We start from the raw sequence: 13084 nt of genomic DNA, 5'->3' as shown, positions 1-13084 counted from the left end.
GGCGAGGGGGGGCCGGGGCTTGGGCGGGAGCTGCTTTTAAGAGCGAGTTTTTAACCTTTGCACGCTTGGTATTGAAAACATAATGGAAATTCAGCCTTATTCTGGCTTTTATTGGGGTAACCGAAGCCTTTCTCATCGTCCAACGCAGCTCACTTCCCCCCCTGTATTGGGCGCTCCTGCAAAATGGCCCTCGTTCTGCCCGCCGAGCGGGCTGTGTCCTGCAGCCTGACTCCTTACCGTCAGATGCTCTTACGGAAAATAAATGGTCTTGGAATAAGGCAAAAAAAAAAAAAAATCCTCTCATGGATAAGTAGCTGATCAAAAGGTGAGGAGCAGAAAGAAGGAATAAATGCTCTTTTTTTTTTGTGGTGGAAAGTGGTCGTTAACGAAGCCCTGCGGGGATCGGTACCAAGCCTGTGTTGCTCTTCAGTGTATCTAGAAATGATCTGGACCAAAGGATGGCCAGAAAGTTATTCAGGTGAGGAGTAAAGACGAGAAACTACAGGAAAGTAGTGTCACAGTGCCGAGTGACAGGACTCAGAATTGGAACGATGTGTACAGATTAAAAAAAAATTGCAAATATATAAAAACAATGAGGGCTTTGTGCTGGTTATTGCTGCTTAGGAACGAGTTCTTGGAGCCAGGTAATTCTGTGAAAGTATCAACTCAGCTTTTCACAACAGGAAACAGAAAGTTGTATAAAATGTTAGAAATTATTAAGAAACAAAGCTGGTAAAAGCCTTTCCTGCATACGCCTGGGGTGTTTCCGTGTCTCAGATACTGTACGCAGTTCTGGTCCTCCCCACCTCCAATAAAAAATGAGAGTAGAAGGAGAAAATGTTACCAGAACATTACAAGGAATAAGGGTAGACTGAATCTCCACTTTAAAAAATTGTTTATTAAGGAGAGGGGAGGCAACACAGGTCTGTAAAATCCTGTGTCGTGTCTGGGGAAGAGGAGTGAGGAATGTCTCTTCCCCAAGAAACTGGAAGTCAAAAATAAAAATGCTTCCCTGCGTAATCATGTTTCTCTTCTGTGAAGGCTTGATTTTTGATGCAAAGTAAGAAAAAAAGTATAAAATGCATTTCTTTTCCACGGACTGGGTACCTGCTTGTCCGTGAGCTCTGGGCAATATTTGCAGGTCGAGGTTTGTTGCCTACCGTGCGATGGGACGTCGCTGTGCTCGTGCGCCTGCAGACTCTGATGGTTCCCCAGGAACGCCTTTGTTCTAATTAACTTTATAAACGTTCTGTAAGAAATGCTTTTGACATTTTCCTGTGTGATCTCTAATTAGCATCTTAAATGCTTGAGTTCTGTTTTTTTACAAGGTAATGATCACTTTCTAGAATCCTAATAAATGGCAGTGAGCCTACAGAACAAGGATGTACCATAAAATGAGTGCGTTTATTTAATCTACGCGGCAAACAGAAATCTCTCTTTAGCTATAGCTAGGGAAGACCAGCGCTTGGCAGGGCAGAGTTTGTCTAGCAGTAACAATGCTATTTTTATGCCCTCTTTTGGGATTTGCCCGTTGTCCTTTCTGATTATTTCGTGGAAGAGATCTCCAAGAAATCTTGCCTGGTGTATTTCATACTCCTCTTTTCTGTCTTTTCAGGTTTCTTCATTGCCAGTGGCTACAGAATGTCCAAAACCGCATCCTAAAAAAGGTTTGTTTGAAGATATGATTGTGTTTCTTATAGGCCGGTTGATTTTTAACATTTCTTTATAGTGTGTGCAGCTGTATAGTAAGAAATAAATGTCCACTGGGAAAAGACGAGATTATCTAGACTGTAAGCTGCTGAGAAGGGGTGCTTTTTTCTAGGATCTGTATGATCACTAGCTCAGTGCCGTTGCTGGCTGACTTATTGTACCTACAGCCTGCATCATGTTTGCTTATAATCTAAGAGACTGTTGATTTTATTGTGTACATACTTGTTGGGCTGCTAATGAGTTTGATGCTCATTTATCTTCTTAAATAATATGAGAGGTTTGTTCATTTTCGGTTCTTCAGCATAATGTCTTGCTGTAGAAATGATCTTGGGAAACTAATGTCGCGTCTCGTTGATTTTTCATGTCGCATTTTCTAATTTTGAAGAAAAAGAGATGTGCAAGTGAGATCAAACAGTCAGGTTGTAACTGGTTTCAATTATAGTTTGTTTGGGTTTGGGTTGTTTTTTTCATACTGAAAGTGAGGGTTGATTAACTCAGTCCGAGTTGTTGTTTGGAAATCTTGAGTGAATCTGAACTGGAACAGAAACAATTTTAGTTATCGGTTCAAAATGTTTGACTAAAGCAAGATATTTTGTAAGGGGTTCGGTAAAGCCTGCAGCACAATTTGACGTTGCAGCCTCTCTTTTCCCCTCTTGGCTCGCTCTTGCGACGTGACTTGTCCCAGCACACGAGATGAATGTTTCCTTCTCTGCAGTACTGAGCTGTGCTCATGTTCCTAGTATGGATCTGTTCACTGCGCCTACCTAAGATGAGGTTTGGGGGTTTTTTTTGTGTGGATTTCCCTATCTCAAGTGTTCAAAGGGCCCCATCAATTCAGATTATAATTAAGAGTGGACTTTGCAGTGTTGCTAGAACCCAATATACGTACAGTGCAAGTCAGAAGCAGTCCTCCTTTTCCCTTACCTTTTAATTCAGGGAAGCTCAGTTGGGGAGCTCTGTACCGTGGCCTTTTTCTACCCTGAATGTGTGACATGTCCGTCAGAGTACGCTTTAGGAGGAAATCTGCCATTATTTCTAAGTTCCTTGTGATGGAGACTGCCTTGGTGATAATGCTGGCATTAAAAAGGAGCTTGTTTGGCAGCTGGGTACTACATCATAGTTTCTGCCTGAAGGTGAAGTTCTTCATCTTGGATGTAGGCCCTGGGAAGCTGGAAAATCCACTTTGCTTTTCTTTTGGGGAGATCAGGCTAACATCACCTGGCAGCAGTCCCGATTCCTGGCAGCAGAATTCCAGCACTTGAGCAGAGTGTTGCTATCCTGGCGATGGTGCTTGATGTAGACCTACAGCTGTTGGCTCACACAAGCCCAAGCCTCTTTTGTACGTTGCCCAGAGCTGAGAGGAAATGATTGCTACTGCTTCAGGGCTGTATGCAAGTAAAAATAAAACCAAAATTTACTTTTATCTTGACTGTCAACTCTTTTAGAGCAAGGGTTGCTGTTCCTTTGAACCAATTAGCATGGCTTCCGTGATTCACTCAGCGAGATGGTTCGTCTCCATCCTTTTCTATAAAGATTAGGACTCTGATCTCCTCATCCTCAGTAACCTCCACCTTGTTCTGCCTCGTCATGCAAGTCCCATCTATGATATTTGCGCTGACCATGTGGGTTGGGAGGCTGCGTCTTCTATCTGTTTTTACAGGACGGCGTACGCCTGCAGTTGTCTAAATAGAACATCTGTAGAGGGATCAGGCTGATGGTGTTTGCCGAGAGATGGACTATCCCTCCAGCGCTCTTTCCTGGCGGGCTGAGGTCTATTAAATCAACTCTGCATAATTCATGAGCGAACAGAATAGCTGAGAAAGAAAGATGGGCCCATCAACCTTACAAACAAGCCGAGGACGTGTGCTGGATAGAAGCTGTCGTGCCTGTGTCAGCTTGCTTGTTAAACTGTCCGTCAAGTGCCTTCCTGCTTTTAAGTGTGCACAATTTAATATTGATTGTTTGGGAGAATGAACTGTGGTGCTTGCAACTTCCTTAATGGGACTGCTTCTCCAGATCCCCCCTGCTGTTTGATAAAGGGCTGCTTGTTCGTGGCTGCCGAGGAGGAGTTGTCTCTCCTACTCAGCAGCATTTTGCATTAACAGCCCTGAAACAGAGCTGGATGCTTCTTTAGAAAGGGCCACCAACGCTCCTTCAGGTTTGAAGGCTGCAAGTCCGAGGCTGGGCAAAGGCCGTGCGAAAGAATTGGTCTGTCTCCGTTACCAGCCAATGTTCCTTCCACCTCCTTCGTTTGGCGTTGGTGTTCGCACAGCTGCATGCCAGAGGGGAGAAAGTAGTAAATGAAATCCAGTTATTCATGGCTCTGGATCTCCCTTTTATACTGATATGACCCTTGACTCAAAATTAACTATGGTGAAGAGAAAAACCAATCTAGCCTGTGACTTTTGTAATTCTGTTTCGTGTCTCTTAAGGTAAATTGAGGCATCTCCAGTACCTGGCACACCTCGGGTAGTTCTTAAATGAAATGCTTTGGAAGCCTTTGTGCTTTGCCATTTAACATTTGACTGTGTTGCCTTTAGCGCAGTGGGCAAAAGCTGATTTGAGCTGCCCGATCGTTAATCTCTAGGAAATGAGGGCAGCAAAAAGATTTGTAATAGGGAGTGATATAACAGTGTCCTCCGTGTGTGGGTGTGATGCTGGGGGCACGTAAGAGAGGAGGGGAAAGAACGAAAGTGATGTTGTATATGCTTTTGTGGAGATTGGCGTGAAAGAATACCATCTTTTTCCCATGAGAGGTTTTTTTTTTAAATAAGATTTTTCTAGAACATCTTAAGGAAGTCTCTCATCCTATTTTAGTTTGGCTGAGGAGAATTAAGGTGAACTTTAAGGAGCCAGGCAAATCTACATCAGTTCTCTTTGAACAGAAGAGTGCTGCTAAACTTATTTTAAACTGACATTTTTAAACATTGCACAGTAACTTTCTGTTGCAGCAATTTGCCTTTTTATATTTGCATTGTATTTTCAAGTAGGGTGCAAGAGAGATACTGAAACCAACATTAGTGCAAGCAGGTCTATGAAATACAGAGACCATATGGTGTAATGGCGTAGGCCCCTCTCCTATGAACAGTTTGGTGTGGATAAAACTTGTGCCCGAGTAGAGCATGTATTGCAATAACTAAACAAAGTCGTCGTACACAAATGTGGTAGAGTATGACCAAGTCATCGCTGAAGTCCTGACTTTAATCGTCACAGTGCCTGGATTCAGACTGTAACAGCTGGCCTGTGTTTGTACTGGGTAGGAGTGAGGTATTAAACTTTACGTTTCTGAGAACGCGATCTCAAATTTGCAAAAACTGATTTGAATGACAAAATACAAATGTGAGTTTTGTTGCTTAACCAGATGGAACACCAGAAGACCGCGTTTTCAGTCTGACCTGTGATGCAGATGAGAATACGCTGAATACTTGTTGGACCGTGCAACCTGAGAGTCGCGCGGCTTCCCCTCGCTGTTGCATCGCTTTCCTCCCGTGGATGTGCCTTTGGTCCTGTCCATGAGACGAGAAAAAATGGAAGCCTAGAACCACTGTTTAGCAACCTGATTTTATGGCTCTTAAACAAGAATAATTTCGAGTTTAGAGGCAGAATTTGCTCTTGAATTAGCTGCTGTCAGGGCTGATCCGTCATGTGGCTTTTAGGTTGCGAGAGCCCGAAAGGTTGGGATTTAAGAGTCTGTCTTGCAGGCAGGTCAGCCCAAAGGGAAGACGACGAGCATTCAGCAAGTGTATAAAGGGTCTGGAGCAGGTTGTGGTGGTGGGGGGGAAAGGCGTTGTACGCAGCAATCAGGTTAGAAATCTCTTAAGTCTAGCAATCTAAATTAAAGGGACCGGCTGAAGGCAAACCCCTCAGAGTATCTTGTAGCTGCATTGGTTGACAACCATTATTCAGCAGCTGACACGTTAGTAGCTAAAACCATTCATTATTTTGTCCTTTACCCCCCGTGGGGAGAGCTGCTCTGAAAATCAATTCCCTTTGTTGCTACATCAAGATCCATAACTCTCCCCGTGTTGATATTTTGTCCCCAAGCAATTGATGGTAGAATAAAGGGAGCTCGGTTCCTTGAAGCGATGTAGAGTTAATATCAGCCTGTGGAGATGGGGTTTTAATCTCCCTGCTGCATTTTAAATTAATCAGATATTTTCCGAAATGCTTTACTGGTTTTGAATTGAAATAGGCTGCCTCCCATCATTCCACTTTCCTTTTGCCACACAGGCCAATCAAGCTGTGTTATAGTAACTGATAGTACTGTAGCAGAGAAGCGCTTTTACCAGCTTGTGTTGTTCATTTTTATGGAATGTAACTTGAATTTGTTTCCCTTTATTGTGGAAAAAAATATTTAGAAAGGAAGTTCTGGGCTCATGTTATTCTAATAACAGTTCAGAGGTTAATGGAACAATTTTAAATGCATTTGGATTTCTACAGAACTATTAGACCTCAGATTTTCTGAGATACAGTGATGGCTTTTTAATAACAGGGTAGAACCCTAAAAAGATATGTACCATAATAAATACACTGAAGCAAAATAAAATAGATTTCACTTGAGTCACTGGGAAGAACTTGGGCTAGAAATCCATTAGACTGTGAAGAAGGAGAATTCTGAATTGTTACCAACCACCTCTATGTTTACCCAAGGAAGGGTCAGGTAGATAATTTTCAAAGCGAAAATCTTCCCCTTGTGAATTGTAAAAGGGGTTAAGCAGGGATTAAGTGTTCTCCCCAGTCCTGGGCATTGGGGTATTTGTTGGATACTTTGTAGGTATGTAGCACTTCTGTAAAAGAAACCAGGTGTCTGGATGTTTCAAGGCTTGTGAGTCTTCATCTTATTTTTTTTCAGGCGAGTTCCACTTCTGTGTTGTATGATTATGAGCATAACTAGCAAAAATGTCTCGTAAGGCCATGGCGAGTCATTGAAAGGGAAGAAATGAAGTTCTCTCTGCTTTTATTACATTCTCCATTTCGGAGAGAAAGTAAGTTACTGACCCGAGATTAAAACAGCTGATGAAACCTAAAAGTAGGTTTATCAGCGATAAACACACAAGTGCTCGGCGTGCCTTTGTAAGTAATAGCAAAGCTTGATTACATTTGGCTATTGCAGATAAATTAGGTAATAGAAATAGGGAAGTGTGTAATGTAAATGTGTGTTTTAAAGCTGTGGTTGTATCCTGTTCTTAAACTCTGCGGTAATGAGGGTGTTCTTCTTTGTGGCTCAAAGTTACCACACTTTTACCACACAGAAACCTGTGTTTTGGATAGGTGACAACGACACGGTATTTTGCATCTTGCCAGGGTAGTTTCTTTTGTTTAATTGAACTTTGAAATATTCTCAAGCGGTGTGTGTTCTTCTTGTCCAGCTAAATCCCATGTCGGTATTTAGCTCAAATACTGGTGCCGTCCTTTTCATGTGGGTGCTCATCCTTGAAGACAAGGGCGTAGTCAATGGGTTCTAATAAAAAATAATTGCACGTGCTGATTTGATGGGCAGTAAAGCTCACTTTATCTGGTATTGACGCTGGTTAGAAAGTGCTCATGACGATAACCAATCTCAAAATGGGACTGTTAGATAATAAATAACTTTCGTATTATGCAAAGTAGATTAGTGGCTTCTGATGATCTGTCCTGTGAAAATGCATCTCTCTCCGGTCAGCTCCCGCAGATGAACCGATGGGGATCCCTCCTGCTCCTGCAGGTATTTTAATGGCTCGAGCACTCTGAAGAGCAGGAACTTTTTAGTACCCCGAGGAGTCGATTCTGCGCACTGCAGAGCTGATCATTTCTGAACTCCTGATACATTTTCTTAAATCAATATAAATCCATTCTTTGAGCCGGCTTCAAAGCTGCCTTTGAACTTGTAAGAGTGAAGCTGCCTGAGAAATCCAGATAAAAAACAACCCCCTTGAGTTAAATTAATTAATACTTTTAAGTGTGTCAAAAAGAAAAGACGTTAGTGGAAATGTCATGGTTGTGGGGGAGCAAATGCAGTTCCTGGTATCTGTACGTACCAATTCGTTTCCATTTGGCCATGTGCAAGCCAGATTTTTTTAGCCCATTTGAACCTACAACCTTGTGGGAAGAAAATGGTTTCCAAATAACGTAGATTAGTTGGTGATTACATCATTGTTTTATATAAGAGAATCTGATATTTTCATCTCTGCAATAAGTGGGTAGTAGTGCTGTGTGTATTTTGTTCAGGATCTAATGCAGCTGTTAGTTTTGAATAGTGAGATTAAAAAAATGAATTACCATTTCTGGGTAATTACTATATACTTGTATGTATAATATAATATACATATTATATGTATATATACTTGTATTTATATACTTCACTTCATCCTTTTCTCCCCAAAATAACAACCCAGTGATCCCTGCACCACAAAGAACTGGGAATATTTAAGTTTAGATGTGCTAGCACAGCTCTGCCCTCTTGTGTGTGTACATTAATATCTGTGTAGAGGAACAATATAAGAGAATCTGATATTTTCATCTCTGCAATAAGTGGGTAGTAGTGCTGTGTGTATTTTGTTCAGGATCTAATGCAGCTGTTAGTTTTGAATAGTGAGATTAAAAAAATGAATTACCATTTCTGGGTAATTACTATATACTTGTATGTATAATATAATATACATATTATATGTATATATACTTGTATTTATATACTTCACTTCATCCTCTTCTCCCCAAAATAACAACCCAGTGATCCCTGCACCACAAAGAACTGGGAATATTTAAGTTTAGATGTGCTAGCACAGCTCTGCCCTCTTGTGTGTGTACATTAATATCTGTGATTAGAGGAACAGGGAATCCTCTGCAGACAGCATAGCAGGTGTGTTTTTCTGTTAAGACTAGTATCACTGTAAAATTTTAGCATTAATTTTTAAATCAGAAGATTCATAGTTTCAGTTCTAGCTTTACGTCTTCTCGCAGTTGTCAACCTACTTCATTTCCTCTCTGTAAAGAGGAAAATCGGTATCTGCTTCTTAAGCCTGTTGCAAACTTAATTAGGCAATGAATAGTGCCATAAAAGTGCTGCCTCTTGTAGAAAGCGAGTATAATCTGAGTGTCTTTTGATAATTTGATAATTAAGAAATATATTACACTGGATTAGGATCAGGAGGAGGGTGGACTACAATAGCTCAGCTTTTAGAGGATCTAACTGTACAATTGCAACACATTACTTCAGGGTCACATTTAAACTGGTAAATTTATTTTTTGAAGTTCCTCTGAAGTCCTTGGTGCTAGGCAAGTTTCTTTTGTATTTTAGAGCATTCAACTTCACGTTTATCTGTTGGCGTGCTGCTTACAGATAAAATGGCATCTCCTATTGTGAATTTAAAAATAATTTTATAAAAATAGTAAGTAACAAATTTAGGAAGGGTGGGATTCATCTTTCTGAGTTGAGATATCTCTGACGTAGAACAAGTCTCAGCAGATCACCTGTGCTCCATATTTAGTTAGTGGAAAGCCCATCTGATGTCATTCCTCTGACCTCTCCCAGCCACCTATCTTGGGATGCGATAAATCACTCCCCGAGGATGCGTATTCCTCTCCTTTACCTTAAAGACAGCCCAAGGCAAGTAACTCAGATGTCTTAATTTTCAGACATATAAGTTAAAGGAGATGCATCCCAGAATGTCAGAATTAATGTCTGTGCAACTTGAATTGGAGCCTTTGAGTCTTTAGTGACACAATTACACGTTGGCTTTAGTCCAGCGCTCCAACATCATCTGTTGCACAGGAATGATGGGACTCGCTGAAAAAGGAACAGCTCACTGAGGGCTTTTTAAATAAAAGATATCTCCATTATTCAGTGTATAGCCAGTTGTCGTATTTATATTCAGCTATCAAATCCCATAGATAAATTCCCTGATGCTGCAACGTTCTCCTGTGTCATACTCAAACCATGCATTATACTTTAAAGTCTCTTAAGAGACAATACTTGCTTGTCAAGAAGACATTTTGGGTTCCCCAATACTTGAGGTCTTGCTTTTTCCGAGTTACCGAGCGCCTATACTGCAACACTTCCATGGCCAGAGCATGGCTGCTGCCCATCCTGCTTGCTGGAGCGAGCGCTGGCTGGGAGATTCCGGCTCTCATGTCTTTCAAGCTGTACAGCCAAAAATGATGGATGGGCATGTAGTGGCTGCCTTTGGGAAGCCTGCTTAGGTGATTTTTCCCAGCTTTGTAACAGAAATTGGAGTGAGGTTTCTTGTCCATGAGCAGCTTTACAGCGTCTTAATGAAGAGACTGTTCATTCGCTCCTTCCAGGGTCTGTCCACTTTGCCGCGGACGTTTTAAGCTGCGTAACAGGTGCTGCAGAAGTCCTGTGATTTAGTCACTGTTTTATTCATATTTCTCAAGAATTTCATTCACTGTCTGACCTCGATTCATTTTAATATTCATCATCATTAGAAGGAGGCAGGGCACCTGGTGAAAACACTGGTGTGTCCCTGTAATTGTAGACGTGCTCATGTAATTAAAGACTGTATCATTAAGACATTCGTGCAGCAGGGAAGAGTGAAGACTGCACAGGCAGATATTCATCCTGGGACAGACATTCAACATGGAAAACCTCATCCTGAGGCAACAAGTCTGGAAGAAGTTTGTGCATTCAAAAAATAGGGTGTCAGAGGAGGAAATGTTGAACCATTTGCAAGACCAACTTCTATGTTTTATATATATATACTCTTCTAATATAATATGCTTCTAATATAATACTCTTGTTTGGCAGTGCATGAAATGAGGACAGGTTCTAGGTTTTTCCACTCCCTATTGAGTGGGAAGTTTCAAAGACTGTCAGGGCTGGATTGTGGTGCTCTCCCTGTTGGTAATTTTATTTTGCTTTTTAAGAGGGAAGCTTTTTCTTACAAATGCCTTATAATGATTTTAGTTTCAATTTCCATGTAAAATACCTCACGCCGTAGACAGAAAAAGACTAAACATAAGAATTTAAGCCAAAGGAAGGATTAGACTGGAAATCCCAAAGCTACCGTGCTGCTGATATTGGAATTAATGAGAAGCTGGTTACGCAGGTTATTTTGGGAATGCCTGCAGCCAGTGTTGCTTCGTTTGTGGGGGAAATATCTTCCATCCCTGCTTTGCTTTGGGAGGAGACAGCGGGTAGTCACCAGTTAATATCTCAGACCTCCTGTGCTATCTATAAGCCATTTTATTCAGAAGCCCTCTGTGATGGTGTACTCTACCTCCTTTATTTAGGAAGAGCATTGGCAAACAGACACTCGGAGGGAGCTCAGTCTTCTTCTTGCCTACCAGGATATTGAGTACAAGGTATCAAGCAGGAAATAAATGGTTTAAATGGAGAAGATAACAGTTGGGGTGCTATGCCAAGGCTTGGATCCTTGAATATCTCCAAGCGAAGAGTCTGCATCCTCAGGGATTTGAGAACTGTTGTGCAAATCAGCCTATTTTTTTTCTAGATTAGCTTGTGTTTAAAAGCAAAAATAGCAAAAGCTCTTTCAGATCCTTGTTTTTCTTCTGTTCAGAGCGCGTGTCTCTGCTCGGCAGTCAGCGCTGATGGTCAAAATTGGCTCGCGCAGAGGAAACAGACTTTCAGTTTTGATTTTTTAAGCAAATAAAGAAGATTATACTTTTTCAATTTCCTTTTTAAAGTACGCCTTTGTTACTAAATTCCACCCCAATGTTATTTGCTTGAATCAAATTTGAGGCTTGAATCAAGCCATATTAGTCTTGAATCAAATTTTTTGTATCATAATGATCAGGCTAATGTATTTGTGCTAATGTACGTAATTCCCCCCCCCCCCCCATCGAATGGAGTCAGGATTGCAGAGTGGTATCTCACCATCCTGGTACTGCTAACGGAGATTTCCCGGTAACCAGACTGCTTCTACCGCTGGGAACCTCGCTGTGGCACTGGGAAGTCCGGAGTGGTCACAAGTGTGTATTTATTTACAGATCTTCCCACTTTACCTTAAGGTTAAACTTGAGCAGCACGTACTAGAAGACATTGATATTGAATAATCTGTGTAGGTATTTGTCTTGTAAATAAAAACATTTTTATTTGGAGTAACTCAGAACTTTAAATGTCTTAAAACAGAAAAAACACTGAAGTCTGAGCTAGCAACTCTTTCAGATTTATGCAGTGTAAACTAGCAACAGAAAATGCCCTTTTTTTTTCTTCGCCCTAGTGTATAAATCAGCTTTAAGATACCATTTTCAGCTCTTCTATATAGCTTTGGCTAATGTTCCTGCAGGGGGAGGTGTAGAGTCAGAAATGTTGCTTTTTCGTTTAAACCTGCTGCTGTTTTTCAGTCTCCTTCCAGTTTTCTCTGCGTTATTGTGAAGCTATTAATACACGACGGTAAGATCACAGCTATGAATTATGGCTTTCTTGCTAGCACCAGAATTGTATATGATGAGTTTTATTAACCCCAGCTGACTGTAAATAATGAGGAACCACACGGGTTTATTGTTTGATTTAAAGGTGTTTCGGCAGCAATTTGCAAAAGGAAAAACAGGGAAAAGGGGATTAAACAGAGAGAATGGCTACAGTAAAGGGCTCGCTCCTTTTTTCTGTTGTTTATATCCATTTTACAGGTATTTGTGTACACAAACACCTGTATTCTCACATATATACATATGTGTATACTCACCTATATACATACACGTATACTGACACGCGATGAGTGAAATACAGCATAAACAACCTCTTCTGGGTGGTGATTTTCCATCATTACTGAGTTTTGAATACATTATGTCTCCATTTATGCAGTTTTCAAACTCCAAAGATGGATCTGGGCGTAGGAAGGCCAATGTTCTTGTATTAGTTTTCTTTCAAAGCTATAATGTATTTATATTGCTACAGTCTCAATAAAAGCCTTTGAGTGTCTGAGTAAGGAAAAGGATTTCTTGTTAAATTTGTCTGTGCACCAGCCTAGCTAGGAATTTGTAGGATGCTCCTCTGATATCAAGGCAATCTGTTATTTTTAAATCTAAAAACCTTGATATTATAGCTTAAAAACACTTTCTAGCCGTTATTCATACCTTATTTTGAAAGTACAATTCCCTGGCAGTGGTACGTTGTTTTACAGTAGCTATTTGAGTTCGTGCCTTATTATTTTAATATTATTCTTGTTTAGAAGATACTCATTACCTCTCTGTCACCGGTAGTGTGACTACCGTTTACAAACGGTAGTGTAATTCCTCGCACTGGCAGCTTGTGAAGCTCAAGGCAAAAAGGAGATACGCACAGCTGGTTTCATCCTAGCCTTTCCCTCCCTATCAGTGCTTATTTAACACAGTTGTGAGAGCACCAAGCTTCATTTTCGACTGCAACCGCAGCTATGCCCGACAGTAAACCTTCCCCAAGCTCTGCAAGTGGGAA

The 13084-nt window shown here is 41.0% G+C and overlaps 1 protein-coding gene across 1 annotated transcript in view; it reads left to right on the top strand.

The window, feature by feature from the left end:
- Nucleotides 1-1507: 1507 nt before the first annotated feature.
- The window catches only part of BBS4 (Bardet-Biedl syndrome 4), a 42680-nt gene continuing 31103 nt past the window's right edge, over nt 1508-13084 (top strand). Inside the window, exon 1 of the mRNA XM_019471970.1 lies at nt 1508-1667. Coding sequence (XP_019327515.1) covers nt 1508-1667 — 160 coding nt within the window. The remainder of the gene's footprint in view (nt 1668-13084) is intronic.

The sequence above is a fragment of the Aptenodytes forsteri genome, unplaced genomic scaffold, assembly GCF_000699145.1.
Source record: "Aptenodytes forsteri isolate BGI_AS27 unplaced genomic scaffold, ASM69914v1 Scaffold258, whole genome shotgun sequence".
Lineage (NCBI taxonomy): Eukaryota > Metazoa > Chordata > Aves > Sphenisciformes > Spheniscidae > Aptenodytes > Aptenodytes forsteri.
This window is presented reverse-complemented; position numbering and strand designations above follow the sequence as displayed.